The sequence below is a fragment of the Schistocerca nitens genome, chromosome 2 (assembly GCF_023898315.1).
Source record: "Schistocerca nitens isolate TAMUIC-IGC-003100 chromosome 2, iqSchNite1.1, whole genome shotgun sequence".
Lineage (NCBI taxonomy): Eukaryota > Metazoa > Arthropoda > Insecta > Orthoptera > Acrididae > Schistocerca > Schistocerca nitens.
This window is the reverse complement of record NC_064615.1, coordinates 871,607,973-871,629,491: the sequence shown is the minus strand read 5'-3', so window position 1 is coordinate 871,629,491 and position 21,519 is coordinate 871,607,973. Positions and strand designations below refer to the sequence as shown.

The 21,519-nt window shown below is 39.8% G+C and overlaps 1 protein-coding gene across 1 annotated transcript in view; it reads right to left on the bottom strand.

Annotated features, from left to right (window-relative positions):
• LOC126237152 (uncharacterized) overlaps positions 1-21,519 on the bottom strand; it is a 235,017-nt gene that overhangs the window by 53,134 nt on the left and 160,364 nt on the right. The window contains exon 8 of the mRNA XM_049946997.1: positions 17,723-17,879. Within this exon, the coding sequence (XP_049802954.1) occupies positions 17,723-17,879 (157 nt within the window). The remainder of the gene's footprint in view (positions 1-17,722; positions 17,880-21,519) is intronic.

Genomic DNA, 21,519 nt, shown 5'->3' with positions numbered 1-21,519 from the left:
AAAACATTGACGTTGGGATGTATTGAGAACAATCTGCTCACATTGGTCAGGATCACATGACTGTCACACAAGTACAGAACTTATGAGTTCAGGAGTGCTATATTCAGTGGCTCACAGGACATCAGTGACCCCATGTACAAGCACTCAAAGAAACAGACGTATTGTTAACTTGGCTACACAGAATCATACAGCCATATTACTTAGCTTAAATTAGGAAACAGGCTTCTTTGTCACAATACAGGTGTTTACATAGACAATGCAACAGGAACTGGACCGCCACTATCAACAGGACAACCATTTTTAAGACTCTCTTGGCATGGCGACAGAGAGAGAAGTGTTGAAAGTGGTATACCTAACAACAACATTAGACACAGGACTGGCACAATATCACTTTTTCCATATGATTCCACATTCTGCATACAGCATCAAGGTGGAAACATCTGTGTGTGGAGGCTCTGAGGAGAATGAATGTTGCCAAATTACATTCATCTGCATATAGGTTCAGCACATGGTTTGGTGGTGTGAGAAGCCACTGGTAACCCATCACAGTCACCTATGGTTCACATACCAAATAACTTGCAAAGCACCCATTATATTTTTCATGAGTTAATGCACGTGGTTGTGCCACATTTTCTAGATCTTCCTGACGCTATCTTTCAACAAGATAATGAAAGCCAACATGCTGGGCATGCTGTTCTGATCTACCAGAATACAGAGGGTGTTTGACTGTTTGTGCTGACCAGTGTGTTCTCTAGATATCTTACCCACCAAAAATATCTGGTCATGGGTTCCTAAGAGACTAACAATTTGCCACTTACCAAACACAGTAATCAAATTTGGAATACATTTGAACCAGCATGGAATGACATACATGTATGAGGGCTATTCAGAAAGTAGGGAACATTTTGGCTTTAAAAAAAACTAAATACAAGGAATACATTTTATTATATACATCTGAAAGAGCAACTGACATACTACTTTTCCACATAGTCACCAAACACATTGAGGTGCTTATCATAGCAGTGGACAAGCTTTGAAAGACCTTTGTCGTAAAATTCTGCTGCCTGAGACTTCAGACAGTGAGTCACACCCACCTGGAGTTCTGCGTCGTCATCAAAGCGCTGCATTGCAACCAAGTTCTTCATCTTGGGAAACAAGTGGGAGTTGCTTGCTGTAAGATCGGGGCTGTAGGGCGGATGAAGAAAAATTTCCCATTTGAATGAATTAAGGAGTTCTTTAGTGTGGTTTGCCATGTGAGGTCGGGCATTGTAGTGTAAAAACAAAATTTTGGATTTCAGCTTTCCTTGGTGTTTATTTTGAACTGCTCTTCTAAGGCTGTGTAAAGTTTGACAGTACTGGGGAGAATGTATGGTTGCTCCACATTTGAGAAAATTAATGAGAAGCATACCTTGCCTATCCCAAAAGACTGTCGTCACCAACTTCCTTGATGACAAGGTTTGCAAACATTTTCTTGGTTTTTGGGGGGACTTTGTGTGCCTCCACTTCGTGGACTATAAGTTTTTCTTGCAATTAATGTGTTTCACCCAAGTCTCATCACCAGTTATGATTTGATCCAGTAATGAATCACCATGTTTGTGGTAGGTCTGCAGAAATGACAAAGTTGCCCCCATTCACTGTTCTTTATGGTGCTCTGTAAGCATTTTGGGCATCCATTGCGCACAAAATTTGTGGTAGCCTAGCTTTTGAGTGATGGTTGTGAAGGGACGGTTTTCAGGAATTGTTTCATCAACTTTAGCGACAAGATCATCGGTCACAAATCTTGGGGGTCCACTTTTCTCTTCATCATGAAGCAAGACTAAAGAAAATTCACAGGATTTGTTGACCTGGAAAAGGCATTTGATGATGTAAAATGGAGCAAGATGTTTGAAATTCTGAGAAAATAGGGGTAAGCTATAGGGAGAGATAGGTAATATACAATATGTAAAAGAGCCAAGAGGGAATAATAAGAGTGGATGACCAAGAATGAAGTGCTCAGATTACAAATGGTGTAAGACAGTGATGTAGTCTTTTGCCTCTACTGCTCAATCTGTACTCTGAAGAAGCAATGATGGCAATAAAAGGAAGGTTCATGAGTGGAAATAAATTAAAGGAGAAAGGATAGCAATGATACAATTCACTGATGACATTGCTATGCTGAGTGAAAGTGAAGAATTACATGATCTGCTGAATGGAATGAACAGTCCAATGAGTACAGAACGTGGATTGAGAGTAAATTGGAGAAAGATGAAAGTACTGAGAAGTAGCAGAAATGTGAGCAGCAAGAAATGTCACATCAGGATTGATGTTCATGAAGTAGATTAAGACGAAGAATTGTATGTAGGCAGCAAAATAATCAATGAGAGATGGAGCAAGGAGGACATCGAAAGCAGACTAGCCCTGGCAACAAGGGCATTCCTGGTTGGGAAAAGTCTACTAGTATCAACATGGCCCTTGATTTCAGGAATAAATGTCTGAGAATGTACATTTGGAGCACAGCATTGTATGGCAGTGGCCAGCCGGAGCGGTTCTAGGCGCTACAGTCTGGAACCGCGAGACTGCTACGGTTGCAGGTTCGAATCCTGCCTCAGGCATGGATGTGTGTGATGTCCTTAGGTTAGTTAGGTTTAAGTAGTTCTAAGTTCTAGCGGACTGATGACCCCAGAAGTTGAGTCCCATAGTGCTCAGAGCCATTTGAACCATTTGTATGGCAGTGAAACGTGGACTCTGGAAAACCAGAACAGAAGAGAATCGAAGCATTTGAGATGTGGTTCTACAGACAAATGTTGAAAATTAGGTGGGCTGATAAGGTAAGGAATGAGGAGGTTCTGCACAGAATGCGGGAAACACTGGCAAGGAGAAGGGACATGATGATAGGACATCTGTTAAGACATCAGGGAATGGCTTCCATGGGACTAGATGGAGCTGAAGAGTGCAAAAGCTGTAGAGGAAAACAGAGATTAGAATACATTCAGCAAATAACTGAGGATGCAGGTCCAGTCTGGTCACAAACATCACCTATCCTACCAAAGCCAGGGCTACCTGTGAAACCAGTCATGTGATCTACAAGCTAAACTGCAACCACTGTGCTGCATTCTACGTGGGCATGACAACCAATAAGCTATCTGTCCCTATGAATGGCCACTGATGAACTGTGGCCAAGAAACAACTGGACCACTCTGTTGGTGAGCATGCTGCTCAACATGAGGTTCTTCTTTTCAATGACTGCTTCACAGCCTGTGCCATCTGGATCCTTCCCAACAACATCAGTTTTTCTGAATTGCAATGGTGGGAACTCTCCGTGCAGTGTATTCTATGTTCCTGTAAACCTCCTGGCCTTGACCTCCATTAGCCATTGTCCTTACCCATCTAGCCCCTTCCCTATTCCCATTCCAGCATTTCGCAGCCCTCTATTCCACCATCACATCCAGTCTTCTTACTTCTGTCCTTCTCCTCTATTCCCTCTCCTCCACACTCTGTCTAACCTCCCAACTGCACCTAGCTGCCTTACCTTCTCGCCGCCTCATCTTACTGCCCCCTTCCCCCCTGGCCTATCCTGCTATCCTTCCCTCTCCACGCTCCATCCTCCTCCTTACCCACACCCGGTTGCCTCTCCCATCCTGCACTGCTGCTCGCAGTCTGGCTTCAGCTGGCAGAGACTGTGATCATGTTTGTGTGAGTTGCAATTTTCATGTGTGTGTGTGTGTGTGTGTGTGTGTGTGTGTGTGTGTGTGTGTGTGTGTGTGTGTGTGTGTTGTCTATTTTCGACAACTGCCTTGTTGGCCTAAAGCTCATTTTCTGACAGTCTTTTTGTTGTGTCCATCTCTACTACTTGCTGAGTAGCAGCTATCCTTTTCATAATATTGTTACATTCCACCCTGGATTTTCCATTGTTTGACTTATGAACATTTACATTATTTACTCAGCTTGGTATAGCATGGTATAGGGTCAAACATTTGTGGTACCAATAGTCAAAAGTTTTAGGCAAAGTGTTAGAGTACCATTTGTATGTATCAAAAGGAAATTTCTCTTGAGAAAACTGTAAAACTGTGAGACAGAATTACTGGTCAGTATTTACCTTCAAAACAAATGTCAGTAATGCTGATAGACACATGTAAAATTACATACACGGCCCTAGTTTCCTTCCTTGGGAATAAGAGAGGGACAGTTTGGGGAAGGTTAATAAAGAAAGGCTGGTCACTCAGACCCTGCAATTAGAGGAAGCTACCTTTGTGGGATCCTCTCAATATGGGTCATGATTAGCCTGTATTTCCTTTCTAACCTTCTCCAATCCATCCTTGTTCTTCCCCTGGGAAAGGAACTACAGTACCTTATCAAAAATATCTTGACACATCTATATAATGTGGAATTGACCACTAGATGCCATGAGAAGAGGATCCACTGGTACAAAAGTAGGTAGAAAGCAGGCAGAAAGTATTGTGTTGTCAGTAGTGATGCATCAACAGCAAGAATGGGTTCGTCAGGACAGCTCAGTGTCTTCGAACCTTGTCTAGTCACTGGATTCCATCTGAGTAATAAATTTATAAGAGACATTTCAGCTCTTCTAAAACTGCCCTATTTGAGTGCTGATGAAATGTAATGTAAAGGAATGACCACACCTACTCAAGACCAGGCAGATCTTACGTATTGATGGACAGGGACTGTGAAGCACTGTGGAGGGTGGGTGAAAACAGTCACATGAAATCAGTGGAAGGAATCACTCCTGAGTTCGACAATGATAACAGCAATCCAGCTAGCACAATGACAGTGCATAGGAAATTACAAAGAATGGGGTACAATGGGTGAGCAACTCCTCATAAGCCACATGTTTCTGTAGTCAGTGCTAAGCAACATTTGAGGTGGTGTAAAGTGCAATGCCTCTGAATAGTGGATGACTGGAAACAAGTGATTTGGAGTAAAAAAATCATGCTGTACCCTGTGACAGTCCAATGGAAGGGTTTTGATTTGGAAAATTCCTGGAGAACATTATGTGCCGTCATGTGTAGTGCTGACAGTGAAGTATCAGGGGGGAGGTGTTATGGAAAAGAGGTGTTATCATGATTAGGGTGTGGTACTTTTATTGCACTTAAGTAAACACTACATCTTGAAGAATGTAAACACATTTTACAGCACTGTCTACTGAATTACAGTAGAGGAACAGCTCGGGGTCAATGATTATTTCTATCAACATGATAGTACATCCTATCATAAAGCAACACCTGTGAGGCAATGGTTTGTGGACAATAACATTCCTGGAATGGACTTGTGTGCCCAGAATTCCAACCTGAATCCAGTGGACCACCTTGTGGTGAGTTACAATGTTGAATTCTCCAGACTCAAGCATCCAAAATCACTCCCATCTCTAGTTTTGGTTCTTGAGGAATAATGGGCTGTATCACAGATCGTTAACATAAATCAGTCTCCATGTGCTGATTTTTTCCACTATATACTAGTAATAATATGAAGTCTGCCATCTGCTCTACCTATATCTGAACCTATGTGACTGTTCCATTTCATATCCCTGACAATTATTACACTCACACATTTGTACAACTTAATCATTTCCAGTTGTGACTCATTGATACCCAGTCATCGGATATTAAATCTTTTTGTTTTGTGAAGTGCAAAATTTTAAATCTTTTAACATTTAAAGCAAATTGCCAATTATTGTACCACTTTGAAATATTATCAAGACTTGACTGCACATTCATACACTTTTTTTCAGATAGTACTTTATTTTAGGTAACTACATCATCTGTAAAGACTTTGAGATTACTATTAGTATTGTCAGCTGAGTCACTAATATACAGCATGAACAGAAATGGTCCAACACTCTTCACTGGAGAATGCATGAAGTTACATCTATATCTACTGAGAAATCTCTGTCAAAGATAACATGCTGTGTCCTCCCTAACAAGAAATCCTCAACTCAGCCACATATTTTGTTTGATGTCCACATGGCACAGTTTCATTAACACATAGTGGTGTGGTACTGAGTCAAATGCTTTTTGAAAATAAATAAATACTGCATCTACCTGGTTGCCTTCAGCCACAACTTTCATCATTTCCTGTGAAGAAAATGTGGTTGTTGTTTTAATTAATGGGCGGAACACAGTAACACATAACAGAAAACAGCATTCACACTAGCTTTCAAGCACACCAGCTCTTTTCATAGTTATAGTACACACATTCACAAGTTCAACCAGACAGCTGCACAAATGTTGACTCTTATGGCTACAGCAAGACTAATTACTGACACTCATCTGCTGAAATGGAAGGTGTGGAGAGGGTAGGAAAGGATACAAGAATGTGACAGTGGGAAAGGTCTTTGGACAGATGACTTCATGGCTATACAACATGTCAAAAAGAACATGTGTAGGAAGAGGGAGAGGGGGAAAATTGAGGGGGGGGGGAGGATAGAAAGTTGCAGATGAAGAGGGGGGAAAGGGAGGAGAGACAGAAGAGAGAGGGGGGAAGGAGATGGAGAATGTCTGCATGGTGGGAGGGGGGGGGGTAAGAGTGGCAGGAGAAGGCAGGGCGTTATCTGAATAGAGAAGGAGTGGTGTGGACAGAATAGAGAAGGGAAAAGGCAAGGTGAGGCAGTGGGAACAGGATAGTGGAAATTTATGCTCAGGGCATTGCGAGAGCACAGGATGTATTGGAAAGACAATTCCCATCTGCAAGGTTCAGAGAAATCTGTGCTTGAAGGGAGCATCAAAATGGCCCACATAGTGAGTGAATCAGCTGTTGATGTCACTTGTGGCATGCAGCATGTTTTGCAACTGGAAGGTCAGGTTTGTGATTGCCGCAGTTTGGTGGTGGCCATTCATGCAAGAAGACAGTTGGTTACTAGTCATGCCCATATAGAATGCTTTACAGTGATTGCACCATAGCTGATATATACCATGGCTGCTTTCACACGTGGCCCTGCCTGTTATTTGGTAGGAAATGCTTGTGACTGGACAGTTGTGGAAGGTGGTGAATGGGTGTATGGGCAGGTCTTGCACCTCGGTCAATCACAAGGGAATGACCCATAACGTGCATGATTGGGAGTAACTGGAAAAGGAATGGATAAGAATATTCTGTAGGTAGGATGGGTGGGCAAGTGAGTAGGATTTTGGGTGGATATCCCTCATCCCAGGACATGCCAGAAAGTAGTTGAAGCCCTGATGGGGGATGCGATTGATCTTTTCAAGCCCCAGGTGATCAGAAGAGTGCTGATTAGTGGTTGGTTAACAGGTTTACTGTTGTCAGAGGAGCATATTGCGTGGGAGACTTGTTTATAGATGAGCTGGATAGGATACTGTCCATCAGTAAAGGCTCTGGTAAGATTATTGGTATATTTCAACATATCCTGCTTTTCACTGCAGATGTGGCATGCATGCATGACAAGGTTATAAGTAAAGACTTTTTGACATGGAATGGGTGACAGCTGTCAGAGTTTTGGTACTGTTGGTGGTTGATGTTCTTGATATGGACAGATGTATTTACGGAGCCATCTGAGAGGTGGAGATCAACATCCAGGATGGTGGCTCAGTGAGTTGAGAAGGACCAGTTGAAACAGATTTGAGGATAGGTGATGAGGTTACAGAGGAAAGAGCAAAGGTTGTCCTCATTTTTTTGAGTTCAGACCATGAAAATGTCATCAATGAATCTGAACCAGACAGAGGTTTGAGGTGTTAGCTGGACAAGAACGATAATTTCATATGGCCCATAAATAAGTTAGCATAGAATGGTGCCATGTTAGCACCCATGGAAGTATCATAGGTTTGTTGGTAGATCTGGCATTCAAAAGTGAAATTATTTTGAGTCAGGATGTGGTTGGCATGAGGATTTGAAAGAAATGGTGAGTCTGATAACAGGAGGATGTTAGGAAAGGTAGTGTTCCATGGCCACAAGGCCTTGGGCAAGGGGGATGTTGATGTACAATGATATCACATACACAGTGACGAAGTTGAATGTGACATCCTTGTACACCAACAGCCCCTGTGCCCCTGGTCTTACCGTCATGAGCCACTACGTTTCCCAACGTCCTCTTGATACCAAACTCAACACCAGTTTCAATTGATAAGCCATATGATCATACATTAATAAGCATTGGTATTTTACTGAGTCAAATCCTTTTCAGAAGTCAAGAAATAATGCTCCTACCTATTTACCTCACTCCATGGCTTTCAGGATGTTACGTGAGAAAAGCGCAAGTCGGGTTTCCCATAACCTATGTGTTTGGAATCCATAATGGTTGGAATGAAGGGAGTGATTCTGATCGAAATACCTCATTGCATTTGAGTTCAGAATATGTTTCAAGACTTCACAATGGGTGGATATTAAAGAGATGGTATTTGTCTTGCATCACTTGTGCTACCCTTCTTAACTACTAGACATAGTTTTTTTTGTGTGTGTTATAGAAACCTATGATATAATATGGTTAAATGAGGAGCAAAATCAGCCACAAATTCTGTATAGAATCTGGTATGAATTATCAGGTCCTGGAGTTCTGTTCAATTTTAGCAATTTCAGTTGTTTCTCAATGCCATTCAGCTAATATTTACATCAGTCACCATTGCTATAGTGCAAGATTTAAACTGAGGCACTACTCAAGGACTATGCATCATAAGGACTCTCAATTTGGGGTATAAAGATTTTTAAATAATAACCTAACATGAACAAATAAATATCATGAATTTTATTTCATATTTTACATTGTAATAACATAATAGCAGCAACAACAAAAATGGAAATCACAGTCACCTTAATAACATAATACAATGCTCAAGTGCCCATTATCTGCCACAATACACATTGCTGTCACTTGTACAAGGGCATATAGGCAGAAAACTGTGACAACAATGCAATGTTTTAATGGTTTGGAGTCTGCAGAAACTGTGCATAGAGTTTATCTTTGAAATTATTCCAGTGAAAAGAATTCCAATCAGGTTAACTTTGGCAAATATGTAACATACTTTACAATGTTACAGATGGTGGCCACAGTAAATGTTCACAATGTGCCATTGCAAAAAATTGTGTATTGGGCAGTGAAAAAGCATATGTGTACAAAGTGTAAAGATGAAATTATGAAGCTGAAAGAATGTTTTCAAGTATGTAATGTGTTATTGGTGAATGAAAAATGGGTATCTCAAAACTCCAGGAAGAAAAAATTTTGTTGCTATCAAAGCAAGACTCAGCAAATTTTCTGCAAAATAGTTCAAACAAGTGAGAATGGTGGACAAAAGTGTCGTATAAAAACAACAGGCACAAAGTGAAAACTGTTAAAGACAGTGTAGTACATAAAAATTTAGTGAATCCCAGTCACTTTCAAATAATTTCTAATATGGACTGCACAAAGCTGTGAACAGTCTGTCACCACTTGGCAAGATTGAAGATGGTGCAAAACAACATAAGATAGGAAAGCACTTTACTATGGAAAAATAACCAACATAACATGAATGTGAACAGTATTCATTTACTTACTATTAGAAATTTTCCTCAGGTATCATCATCTCTTGTTGATGAAAATAATGACTTGGAAATGTGAAACAATACACCACTGGTACCTGTAGTGATTACAGACCAAATAATAGAGAACTTCCTGTAACAAGTTAATATAAAATTAAAAGTTATGCTGATAGTCGAGGGTGAGTAATTGCTCTGAATTGCGAAGTATATGTAGACATGAGATCAACAGCATGATAAAACCAGGTCCAAATTTATGGCAGCAACTGCAGTCAGTCACGAAAAAATTTCAGGTCTAAACAGTTTTGATATTTCCATCTTTCTTGTTGGGGCAAACAATGCAGCAAAGAGGAATGCAAAATATTTCATGATTTCCCTTAAACAGAGGTTTCACAAATTCAGAAATACGAATTTGATCATTTTCTCTGTACACCATCATCATGACCTACATAACTGGTCCTCTGTGAATAAAGAAGTAGAAAAGAGGAGTAAGACTGTGCAAAATTTATGGAAGGAATTTAAAAATGAAACAAACGTTGATATAAGCACACTAGGGATATGATTTCATACAGCACAGGGTTTCCACATCAACAGACTGGGAAATGCTATTTGTTAGTTGCAATTCTCAGATAAAGTTTATATGAAATTAAACATGAAGTGAGGTGTTAAGCAAGTTATACCTTTGAAAGACAAAAGTGATGTGTGTCTAGAATTTAGCTTGCAATATGATGAAACAGTAGTGGTTTTTTTTTTTTTTTTTAGCAGAAGCAAACATTCCAGCAGTTCCAGCTTAGACAATTACAGTGTGTGTAATTTTTATAGGACTATGCCACCTGCAGATGAGTACTTACTTGAGAAAAAAAAACAGTGATAAAATATTTACATTGCTGCAAGTCAGTGCTGTTGTATAATAAATAAACTATTAGAATTTGATTATTTTTGTAGAATTAAGTATTTAGATGTAATATGTGTGCTGAAATACTGGCTAACAGAAAATCAAATTGATAGTTTTGTTTCTCAAGGATATGTTGTAGCTGACATAATATATAGGGACAAAAGAAAAAAATGTGGTGCTGGAATTTATGGCAAACACAGTCAAAAATTTTCAAAATTATGACTACACCATATTGTTCAGAAATAAATGCTGAGTTCAGTTGTCATAGATCAACTGAAGAAAATATAATAATCATTAGCCTGTATAGGTCTCCAAATGGAGATATGAATGTATTTTTTGAACAGTTAGTGGTTATGAGATTTATTAAGTTTAAAACAAAAGTTGTTATCTATGGATATTTTAATATTGAAATTGGAACTTCAAAACAACAAGACTTCAGAACATTCTTTTAATATTTTAAGATCCTTAAACTTAAATTTCATGAATAAGTGTCCTAATAATAGTGCATGTCTAGGCAATGTTATTGTTAATTTACACAGAGAGGAATCTATGGCTAACCTGGCTGATGAAGTTTTTTCAGGTTGTGTTCCATTGCTTTTAACACTTTATCATAAGCAACCAGTCTATCTCAATGAAATTAGTGTGGCATTGGTTAGAAGTCAGAGGTGAGCACTTCATGTTATTTACTGAACGCAAATTGGGAGTCTGTACATGAGGTCCTTTTTTTAAAAAAAATAAAAAGAAGAGCTGAAAGCAATTTTGGTGATTTTTTTAAAATATGGAAGCTTATGGTATTCGCATCCCTAATTAATATAAATTAGCTCCTTCAGTAAATATAAAAATACAAAAAATTACTGGTATAGAAAAGAATTGAGAGAAATTAGAGAAAACATCCTCATACCATAGGGAATGTACACACTGATGCAATGAAAGTCATGGGACAGCGATATGCATATATACAGTTGGTGGTAGTGTCACATACATGAGATATAAAAGGGCAATGCATTGGTGGAGCTGCATTTGTACTTGCGTGATTCATGTGAAAAAGTTTCTGACATGGTTATGGCCACACAAAGGGAATTAACAGACTTGGAATGTGGAATCAGATATTCAATTTTGAAAATCATTAGGGAATTCAATATTCCAAGAACCACATTGTCAAGAGTGTGCCAAGAATACCAGATTTCACACATTGCTTCTCATCATGGACAACGCAGTGGCCAATGGCCTCCACTTGACAACCAAGAGCAGCGGTGTTTGTGTAGGATTGACAGTGCTAACAGACAAGCAACAGCGTGTGAAATAACAGCAGAATTCAATGTGGGATGTACAACGAACATATCCATTAGGACAGTGTAGTGAAATATGGTGTTAACGGGCTACGGCAGCAGACGACCAATGCGAGTGCATTTGCTAACAGCACAACATTACCTGCAGTGCCTCTCTGGGCTTGTGACCATATTGTTTGGACCGTTTATGACTGGAAACCCGTGGCCTGGCCAGATGAGTCCCAGAATTCAGTCTGTAAGAGCTACTTGTAGGTTTTGAGTGTGATGCAGATCTTAGGAAGCCATGGACCCAAACCGTCAACTAGGCACAGTGCAAACTGGTGGTGGTTCCATAATGGTGTGAGCAGTGTTCACATGGAATGGACTGGATCATCTGGTCCAAGTGAACTGATCATTGATGGAAATGATTATGTTTGGCTACTTGAAGACCATTTGCAGCCGTTCATGGACTTCATGTCCCCAAACAATGATGGAATTTTTATGGATCACAATTCACCCTACCATGGGGCCAAAATTGTTCGTGATTAGTTTGAAAACCATTCAGGACAATTCAGGTGAATGATTTGCCTACCCATATTGCTCAACATGAATCCCATTGAACATTTATAGGACATAATCAAGAGGTCACTTCATGCACAAAATCCTGCACCGGTAACACTTTTGCAGTTATAGACAACTGTAGAGGCAGTGTGGCTCAATATTCCTGCAAGGGCTTCCAATTACTTGTTGAGTCCATGACACATCAAGTTTATTTGTAATAAATGTATAGAGCATAGAGTTTCTCCAGATTTCCTCACAAGTTATCCCTGTATTCCAAAAAGATGATAAACAGCTCTCCCAGAACTACTACCAAGTTTCTGTTGTGGCAATAGTAGCAAAAATATTTGAATAATTCATATACTTATAAATAAGTAATTATTTTGAAAACCGTGACCTCCTTGGCAACAATCAGTATAGATTTTGGCCAGGTAAAAATATTGTTGCAGCTGTTCTGAAAATTGTTGATCAGACTTTAATAGCTTTCAAAAATAAGAAGATGTAATCACTTGGATTATGTGATTTAAGTAAAGTATTTGACTGCATCCCTTTTAACATATCACCAATAAAACTGGAATATTATGATGTACACAAATCTACATTGAAACTTCCTGGCAGATTAAAACTGTGTGCTGGACCGAGACTCGAACTTGGGATCTTTGCCTTTCGCGGGCAAGTGCACTACCATCTGAGCTATCCTAGCATGACTCATGACGCATCCTCACAGCTTCAGTTCTGCCAGTGCCTTGTCTCCTACCTTCCAAACTTCACAGAAGCTCTTCTACAAATCTACATTATCAGTAATTGCTTCCTAGCTGAACAACAGAAGACAGTTTGTTTCAATTAGAAACAGACATTCCTCCTCAGTAGAAACTGGTAGATGTGTTCCACATGACTCTGCTCTTGGCTCTTCTTTTTTGTTGTGGCTATCAATGACCTGCCCCACTGTGTATCACAGTCTGTGATTTGCCATGCTGATGATACATGTTTAGTTACTTTGCAACACAGCATTCCAACTCTTGATAATTTTACCCACGAAACTCTTGACCCTGTGTTAAATTAGTTTGCAGCCAATAAACTTGTTTGTAATTCAGACAAAACCCAAAATCTTATGTTAGTGTTGTTAAAGAGTGTAAAAAATAAACATGCCAAACTCCTAGGAATACATACTGATGCCAAACTCAGTTGGGAAGAGCATATCAGGCAAGTCTGTAAAGATATATCACCTGGAAACTATGAGATATGGTCAGTAATAATTGTCCCAACATGGCATATTTCACACTCCTTCAATTGCATATTGTATGGCCTGCTCATATGGGGACATTCTTCTCAAATCAGTAACATATTTTGAGTACAAAAAAACACTATCTGTATAATATGAGAAGCTGGTCCTGTAGACTGTAACAAAGCTGGTGGATCCTTTACAGGCGTGTGTGTGTGTGGGTGTGTGGCTGGGTGGGTGTGTGGCTGGGTGGGTGTGTGGGTGTTCATTTATATGACATGTATACAGCACCTAAAAATTTTGAATACTGACTTAGGGTTTATCCAACTTACATTTATTACATATTACCTTTTGTTATCAGGAGATAATGAGCTAGCTAGTGTGTCTAGAAACTGTGCTAATTACAAAATATCATTGTTCAAATGCAAACATGTAGCTGATTTCCAAACTTTTGATAACATAGATGACAAAGCTATGTAAATAACTATATACAACCAATGATGAAAATATGATAGAAATGTTTGCACTCATTTAGTTTTAGAATAATTAAGACACTTAGTAGGAACATTGTTACTGAAATGGAATCCCATTATTAGACAAACTAGCCAGCATAATTCAACAGAAAATATTGTTTTATCTTATTGTCATTGTCAAAATTAATATTCCTCCAGTGTTCAGTAATTCAGAAACGTATAGTTTTAATTGAAATTTATGAAAATCTAGTAAATACCAATAGCTAACTGCAGTTTTAATTGTTGAAAAATTATAGAAGAAAGTTGTTGTAAGCCATTTTAAGTCAGTCTTCATTGAGTTTATAAGGAGCAAGACCTATGCTCTTAAATGTGGGACAATGTACTGCAGAAAATGTAGAGTACATTACAAGTAAGAAAATGTACTTTATGTTATATCTAAAGTTTGTACCCATGAGTTTAATCCCTGATTCAGGACTGTTTTTAATGGCTGACTGTGAACTTGTAATTAGTTTCATAGTTTCATCTACAGCGTAAAACTTCAACAATAATTAATGCAGATGGTAACATTAAGATCAAACTGTGTGTGTGTGTGTGGGGGGGGGGGGGGGTGTTTTTTTTTTTTTAAATGGTAATTCCTGTACACATCATCCCCATACTATTTGAATGTTGGTTCTAAAAGACAGTGATTTAAGAATTTTAATTTGTGACTGTGAATTATTTCTTTGCCTCACACAAACTTTTGTGAATAATTTCTTCAGTATTAGGTTACTGCACTCAAAAAACAGTAGTTTGTCCAATGTCTAAGTGCAAGTAAAGGATCTGAATTGCAAATTTTCTGTGTGGACTACATTACTAGTTGTATATTGTCCTCACCACCAGTGTTTCACAAAGTTTCAATGGATGTGTAGCTAGTGAGGACATCCTTGTACAGGTAATGGATAGACTACAAGAGTACTCTCACCCTGTTTTTACTAAGCTTAGGATACTAACAATTGTGAATCTGTATATCTGTGAGTTTGTACTCTTTGTCAGGAAGCATTAAAGAATGTGTTATCAGGGAAACAATTCACAAAGATGATACTCAGATTAAGGTGCAAATTAACATGCCAAAGCACAGGCAAACATTAACAGGAAATTTCCATAAAGTGAATGTCCACAAAATTTTTCATAAGGTTTCTCTTGTTGTTATTTAAAACATTCAAAATAAAACTATATGACCGGTTGACAAAAAAAACAATGTTAGAATATAAAAGAGTTCTAGGATATGGATGATACTGACATTAATATTTAAGATTATAGCTGTATACAAGAAATTTTATTTGTACATGTAACGTGAACATCAATTTTAATATCCAGATTACGACTTTAAGTTTCTATCACTGAGAAGGCCTATTCCACTGTATTTCATCAATGACAAACAAATAATCTGAATGCCTCCTTATCCTATCCAGAGAGTAGCGCAGTGCTAGATGAGCAGTGAACTGGGCACCCAGTGTACTAGTATCACATACATCTTTATACACTGAAGTACCAAAGAAACTGGTATAGGCATGCATATTCAAATACAGAGATATGTAAACATTCAGAATACAGTGCTGTGGTTGGGAACACCGATATAAGACAACAAGTTTTCTAGTGCAGTTGTTAGATCAGTTACTGCTGCTACAATGGCAGGTTATCAAGATTTAAGTGAGTTTGAACATAGTGTTATAGTTGGTGCATGAGCGATGGAACATAGCATCTTCGAGGTAGTGATGAAGTTGGGATTTTTGATATGACCATTTCACAAGTGTACAGTGAATATCAGGAATCCAATAAAACATCAAATCTTCAACATCACTGTTGCCAGAAAAAGATCCTACAAGAACAGGACCAATGACAACTGAAGAGAATCATTCAGCATGACAGAAGTGCAACCCTTCTGCAAATTGCTGCAGATTTCAATACTGGGCCATCAGCAAGTGTCAGCATGTGAACCATTCAACGAAATGTCATCGACATTGGCTTTTGGAGCTGAAGGCCCACACACGTATCCTTGATGACTGCATGACACAAAGCATTATGCCTTTCCTGGGCCCCTCAACACCGACATTGTACTATTGATGACTGGAAAAATATTGCCTGGTCAGATGAGTCTCATTTCAAATTGTATTGAGCAGGTGGACAGGTACAGGTATGGAGACAACTGTATAAATCCATGGACCCTGCATGTCAACAGGGGACTATTCAAGCTGGTGGAGGATCTGTAATGATGTGTGGCATGTGCAGTGGGAGTGATATGGGACCCCTGATACGTCTAGATGTGACTCTGAGAGGTAACACATATGTAAGCATCCTGTCTGATCAGCTGCATCCATTCATGTCCATTGTGCATTCTGAGGGACTTGGGCAATTCCAGCAGGACAATGCAACACCCCACACGCCCAGAATTGTTACAGAATGCCTCCAGGAACACTCTTCTGAGTTTCTACACTTCCGATGGCCACCAAACTCTCCAGACATGAACATTATTGAGCTTATCTGGGATGCCTTGTAATGTGATGTTGAGATCTCCACCCCCTCATACTCTTACAGATTTGTGGACAGCCCTGCATGATTCATGGGGTCCATTCCCTCCAGCACTACTTCTGACATTAGTTGAGTCCATGGCATGTCATGTTGTGGCAGTGTTTGTGCTTGCAGGGGCCCTTCAAAATATCAGGAATGTGTACCAGTTTCTTTGGCTCTTCTGTGTATTTCAAGTGGTACCATCTCTAGGGAAGTAAGTCCTGTTCTGGTAAGAAATTGTGTGCATCTGTTAATGCTGAGTTTGCCTCATTGAAGTGAAACCCAACTGCATAGCCTAATAATCCACTGCAAATGTTCACACTAAACAGCCCATGATGTTTAACCTGACTCAGCCAGTGCAGTGATATATGATAAGGATGGAATTTGTTTGTCAACGAAATGTGGATCAGACTTATTTCAGAATATCTCACAACTTCTCTGGAACTAGTGCGTGGATTTAGAGAAAACACAGTTATAATATCTACTTGCTTCATTTTGCTCATTGCAGAATTCTTCTGACAAGTTGTTGTTTGTGACAATAATTCAGACTGCCATCCAGGTTCCTCTCACCAATACCAGTTTTTCTGAATTGCACAGGTAGGAACTCTCCCTGCAACACATCCTTCCGTCCAGTAACCTTCCTCATGTCAACTTCCACTATTGACTATCCACCACATTCCTCTTACCTTCACTGCTCCCACTCCAGCCCTGATAGTCATTTCCCCTTCTCTACTTTTGACCCCTTCTCTCTGCCCCCCCCCCCCTGCCACTGCCACCTGATGCTGCACCTAGTGGCCTATTATCCCATCTGCACACACTCCCTCTTCCCTGCCCCACACATCTTCTCTATCCCACTACACATTCCAGTTAAAATCACTGATCACCTCAGACACAGTTGCAGTCAGATGTTAGCACCTGAAGATGACTATGGCCATATGTGTGTAAGTTGCAGTTGTGGTTGCACTTTGTTTTGCCTACATCTGATGAAGGACTTTGTCCAATAGCTAAATATTATCTAGAAATCTTTTTTCAGTGTGCCTGTCTGTCATTCAGTGCCTCCTGTATATGGTCAGTAGCCATCTGCCCTTTTACATTGTGATAAATATTCATCTAAAGCATTTCAGGAAATCAGATGTAAAGAGCTTTCACTAGCCTACATCAGAAATGAATCCAACACAGATTCCTTTAATTCATGACTGTGAAAGGGTCTAAATGAGAAGATATGATTAGAATTATTTTGGAATTTTGACAAAATATGGCACTCTTCATATCTACATTGCTGTAATAGAAATAGATAACTGAAACTCACCATAAGATTTGAAGTCAAAGCCCAAGTATACTGTTTTATCTGGATCTCCACTAACATTCATTGCAGAATCAGTATCAATGTTTGTAAGATCAGAAACTCTAATAATAGTTCTGTTTGCAAGATAATCAGGCTTAGTTTCCTGAACTGGGTTGAAAAGCTGAAAAATTAAAAATAAATAAGTCTTGATCCTTAAGGAGTTACTTAAATATTATTCATAAGGCTGCCATATGAAATTGTTTTTTAGTTCACTATGGAGATTTAGACTCAACCATATCTATTAAAATAGGTTACTGTAGACTGAAACATGGTAATATATTGATTTAGACAAATAAAAGCCTAAAATTTAACTGTGTAATTATGGATTTAAACAAGCTACACGTAAAATCAAATTTTGAGGCTTTAGCTGTACTGTAGTTGTGATTCTTCAAGTTTTTCTGGCATAATAAGTATTGCATGAGGTTTAAGGACTGCAGCCAGATTATATTAACATCTTGCATAATGTAGGTGTCATCTGCCTGCAGTCCTAAACTCTTATGATGTACTGCATTTTCACTCATTATTGCTTTCTCAACAGTAATAAACATTTGTTCATTTAAGGCCCTGACAAACATGTAATGTTCTCTTTGTGGATAACAACACCTTACTAATAATGTATGCTAATCTAATGTTCACTGCACAGCAGTATAATAGAAAATGAAACTTTTAGGTAAACATAAGACACTCTTACAGAGTTAAACTAGTATTTTTGATCACAAAGAGCTGTTTTTCAGGCCACCTCTAAACAATATGACAGAAACTGGGTAATTTAGCTGATCAGGGAAGAGTTACTTGGTTCATTAATGAACAAAAGCTAAACCAACTAAAATCCAGATTAAATTAATAGACTGAAATGAATCAGTCACACATGCTGTGACAGCTAATTAGTCAACCCATAAATTCTTAAATGTGCTAACTGAAATCTTTGGAAAAATATGTTATAAATGCTATAAGAAATACAGCAATCAGAACCCTTCTTCCACATCAGAAAGTCTAAAATTCATGCACTTGCTGCAGATAAAAATACACACATCAAAATAAGTTTTGCATCACCCTAGTTCCCAGAACTCCTGAAAACAGACATTGACTGTAGATATTGTATCACAGACGCAGTGCCTTTGACTGTTCAGCAATGTCACTAAACCCACCCAAAAGATGGATACAACTATGCATGAGCAGCACCTATTAGATGGAGGGGGGCCGACAGCCAATCAGTTCCAGTCATTCCACCAGGAAGGAGGTACATGGCTCATGTTGTCTGGTAGTTCAACCATGCCTAGATGATCAATACCATGATTCGATACCATCCACATTGTTACTTTCTGCCAGGAAGGGCTCTCAACAAGGGAAGTGAGATGTCTCAGAGCGAACCAAAGTGATGTTTCCAGCATGAGATTTGGACTCTACAGCAGAGTGTGCACTGATGTGAAACTTCCTGGCAGATTAAAACTGTGTGCTGGACCGAGACTTGAACTCGGGACCTTTGCCTTTCGCGGGCAAGTGCTCTACCAGTTTGAGTCTTGGTCCGGCAAACAGTTTTAATCTGCCAGGAAGTTTCACATCAGCGCACACTTCGGTGCAGATTGAAAATCTCATTCTGGAAACATTCCCCAGGCTGTGGCTAAGCCATGTCTCCGCAATATCCTTTCTTTCAGGAGTGCTAATTCTGCAAGGCTCGCAGGAGAGCTTCTGTAAAGTTTGGAAGGTAGGAGACAAGGTACTGGCAGAAGTAAAGTTGTGAGGACACGGCATGAATTGTGCTTGGGTAGCTCAGATGGTAGAGCACTTGCCCGTGAAAGGCAAAGGTCCCAAGTTCGAGTCTCGGTCTGGCACACAGTTTAATTTGCCAGTAAGTTTCACATCAGCGCACACTCTGCAGCAGAATGAAAATCTCATTCTGGAAACATTCCCCAGGCTGTGGCTAAGCCATGTCTCCGCAATATTGTTTCTTTCAGGAGTGCTAATTCTGCAAGGTTCGCAGGAGAGCTTCTGTAAAGTTAGGAAGGTAGGAGACAAGATACTGGCAGAAGTAAAGCTGTGAGGATGGGGCATGAGTTGTGCTTGGGTAGCTCAGATGGTAGAGCACTTGCCCATGAAAGGCAAAGATCCCGAGTTCGAGTCTCGGTCTGGCACACATTTTTTATCTGCCAGGAAGTTTCAAAGTGATGTTGTTCAAACATGGAGGAGATACAGAGAGACTGGAACTGTCGATGCCATGCCTCGCTCAGGCTGCCCAAGGGCTATTACTGCAGTGGATGACCACTACCTACGGATTATGGTTTGGAGGAGGAACCCTGACAGCTACAGGACGTCGTGTTATGACTCAAACTGTGTGCAATAGGCTGCATGATAAGCATCTTCACTCCCGACATCCATGGCAAGGTCCATCTGTGCAACCACGACACCATGCAGCACAACGCAGATGGGCCCAACGATATGGGCCCAACATTCGCATCACATTCTCTTCACTGATGAGTGTCACATATGCCTTCAACCAGACAATCTTCAGAGATGTGTTTGGAGGCAACCCAGCTAGGCTAAACACTTTAGACACACTATCCAGCAAGTGCAGCAAGGTGGAGTTTCCCTGCTGTTTTGTGGTGGCATTATGTGGGGCCAATGTATGCCGCTGGTGGTCATGGAAGGTGCCATAATGGCTGTATGATATGTGAATGCCATCCTCTGACCGACAGTGCAACCATATAGGCAGCATATTGGCGAGGCATTTCTCTTCATGAACGAGAATTCGCGCCCTTATCATGCACATCTTCTAAATGACTTCCTTCGGGATAACTTCATCACTTGACTAGAGTGCCAGCATGTTCTCCAGACATGAACCCTATTGAACATTCCTGGGATAGATTGAAAAGAGCTGTTTATGGATGACGTGACCCATCAACCACTCTGAGGGATCTACGCTAAATCGCCATTGAGGAGTAAGACAATCTGGACCAACAATGCCTTGATGAACATGCAGATAATATGCCATGACAAATACAGGTATGCATCAATGCAAGAGGACATGCTACTGGGTATTATAGGTACCGGTGTGTACAGCAATCTGGACCACCACCTCTGGAGGTCTCTCTGTATGGCGGTACAACATGCAATGTGTGGTTTTCATGAGCAATAAAAAGGATGGAAATGGTGTTTATGTTGATCTCTATTCCAATTTTTTGTACAAGTTTTGGAACTTAGGTGATGCAAAACTTTTTTTGATGTGTGTAGTACAGGAATCTTAACCCTCATATAGTGTGATAGGCTACATCATGGTTAAGTGGATAAAGACATTCACATACTTTTTAAAAATAATTATAAATTTGCAATTAAGAAAGCTAAGTGCATATCTGATGTCGAATACATTCTTAATTTGTTAAATAAATATAAAACAGCATGGGAAATCATCAGAACAGAGATAAATTACTAGCACATTGTAAGGGAAATTCTGGCAGAAGGTAAATAATTTAGGAGTAACGGAGACTGCTCATCGTGTAGCATAAACATTGAGTCGTCAACACTTTTGCGCTAAAGAGAAAGAAGGCAGGAGGTTTTATGATTAGAAATGCAGGAAGAAGTAGTGGTAGGTGCACAGGCTAGGCAAATGACATGTAGATAGTGGAGCTGGTGAGGAGCAGCGCACAATGATGTTACTGTGGAGGCATGGATTGGGAGAGTGTGACAAGACATAGGAAGGGGAAACTGTTGCACAGAGGGTGTGGGGACAGTAGAGTAGTGGAGGCTGAGGCCAGGATGACTGGGGG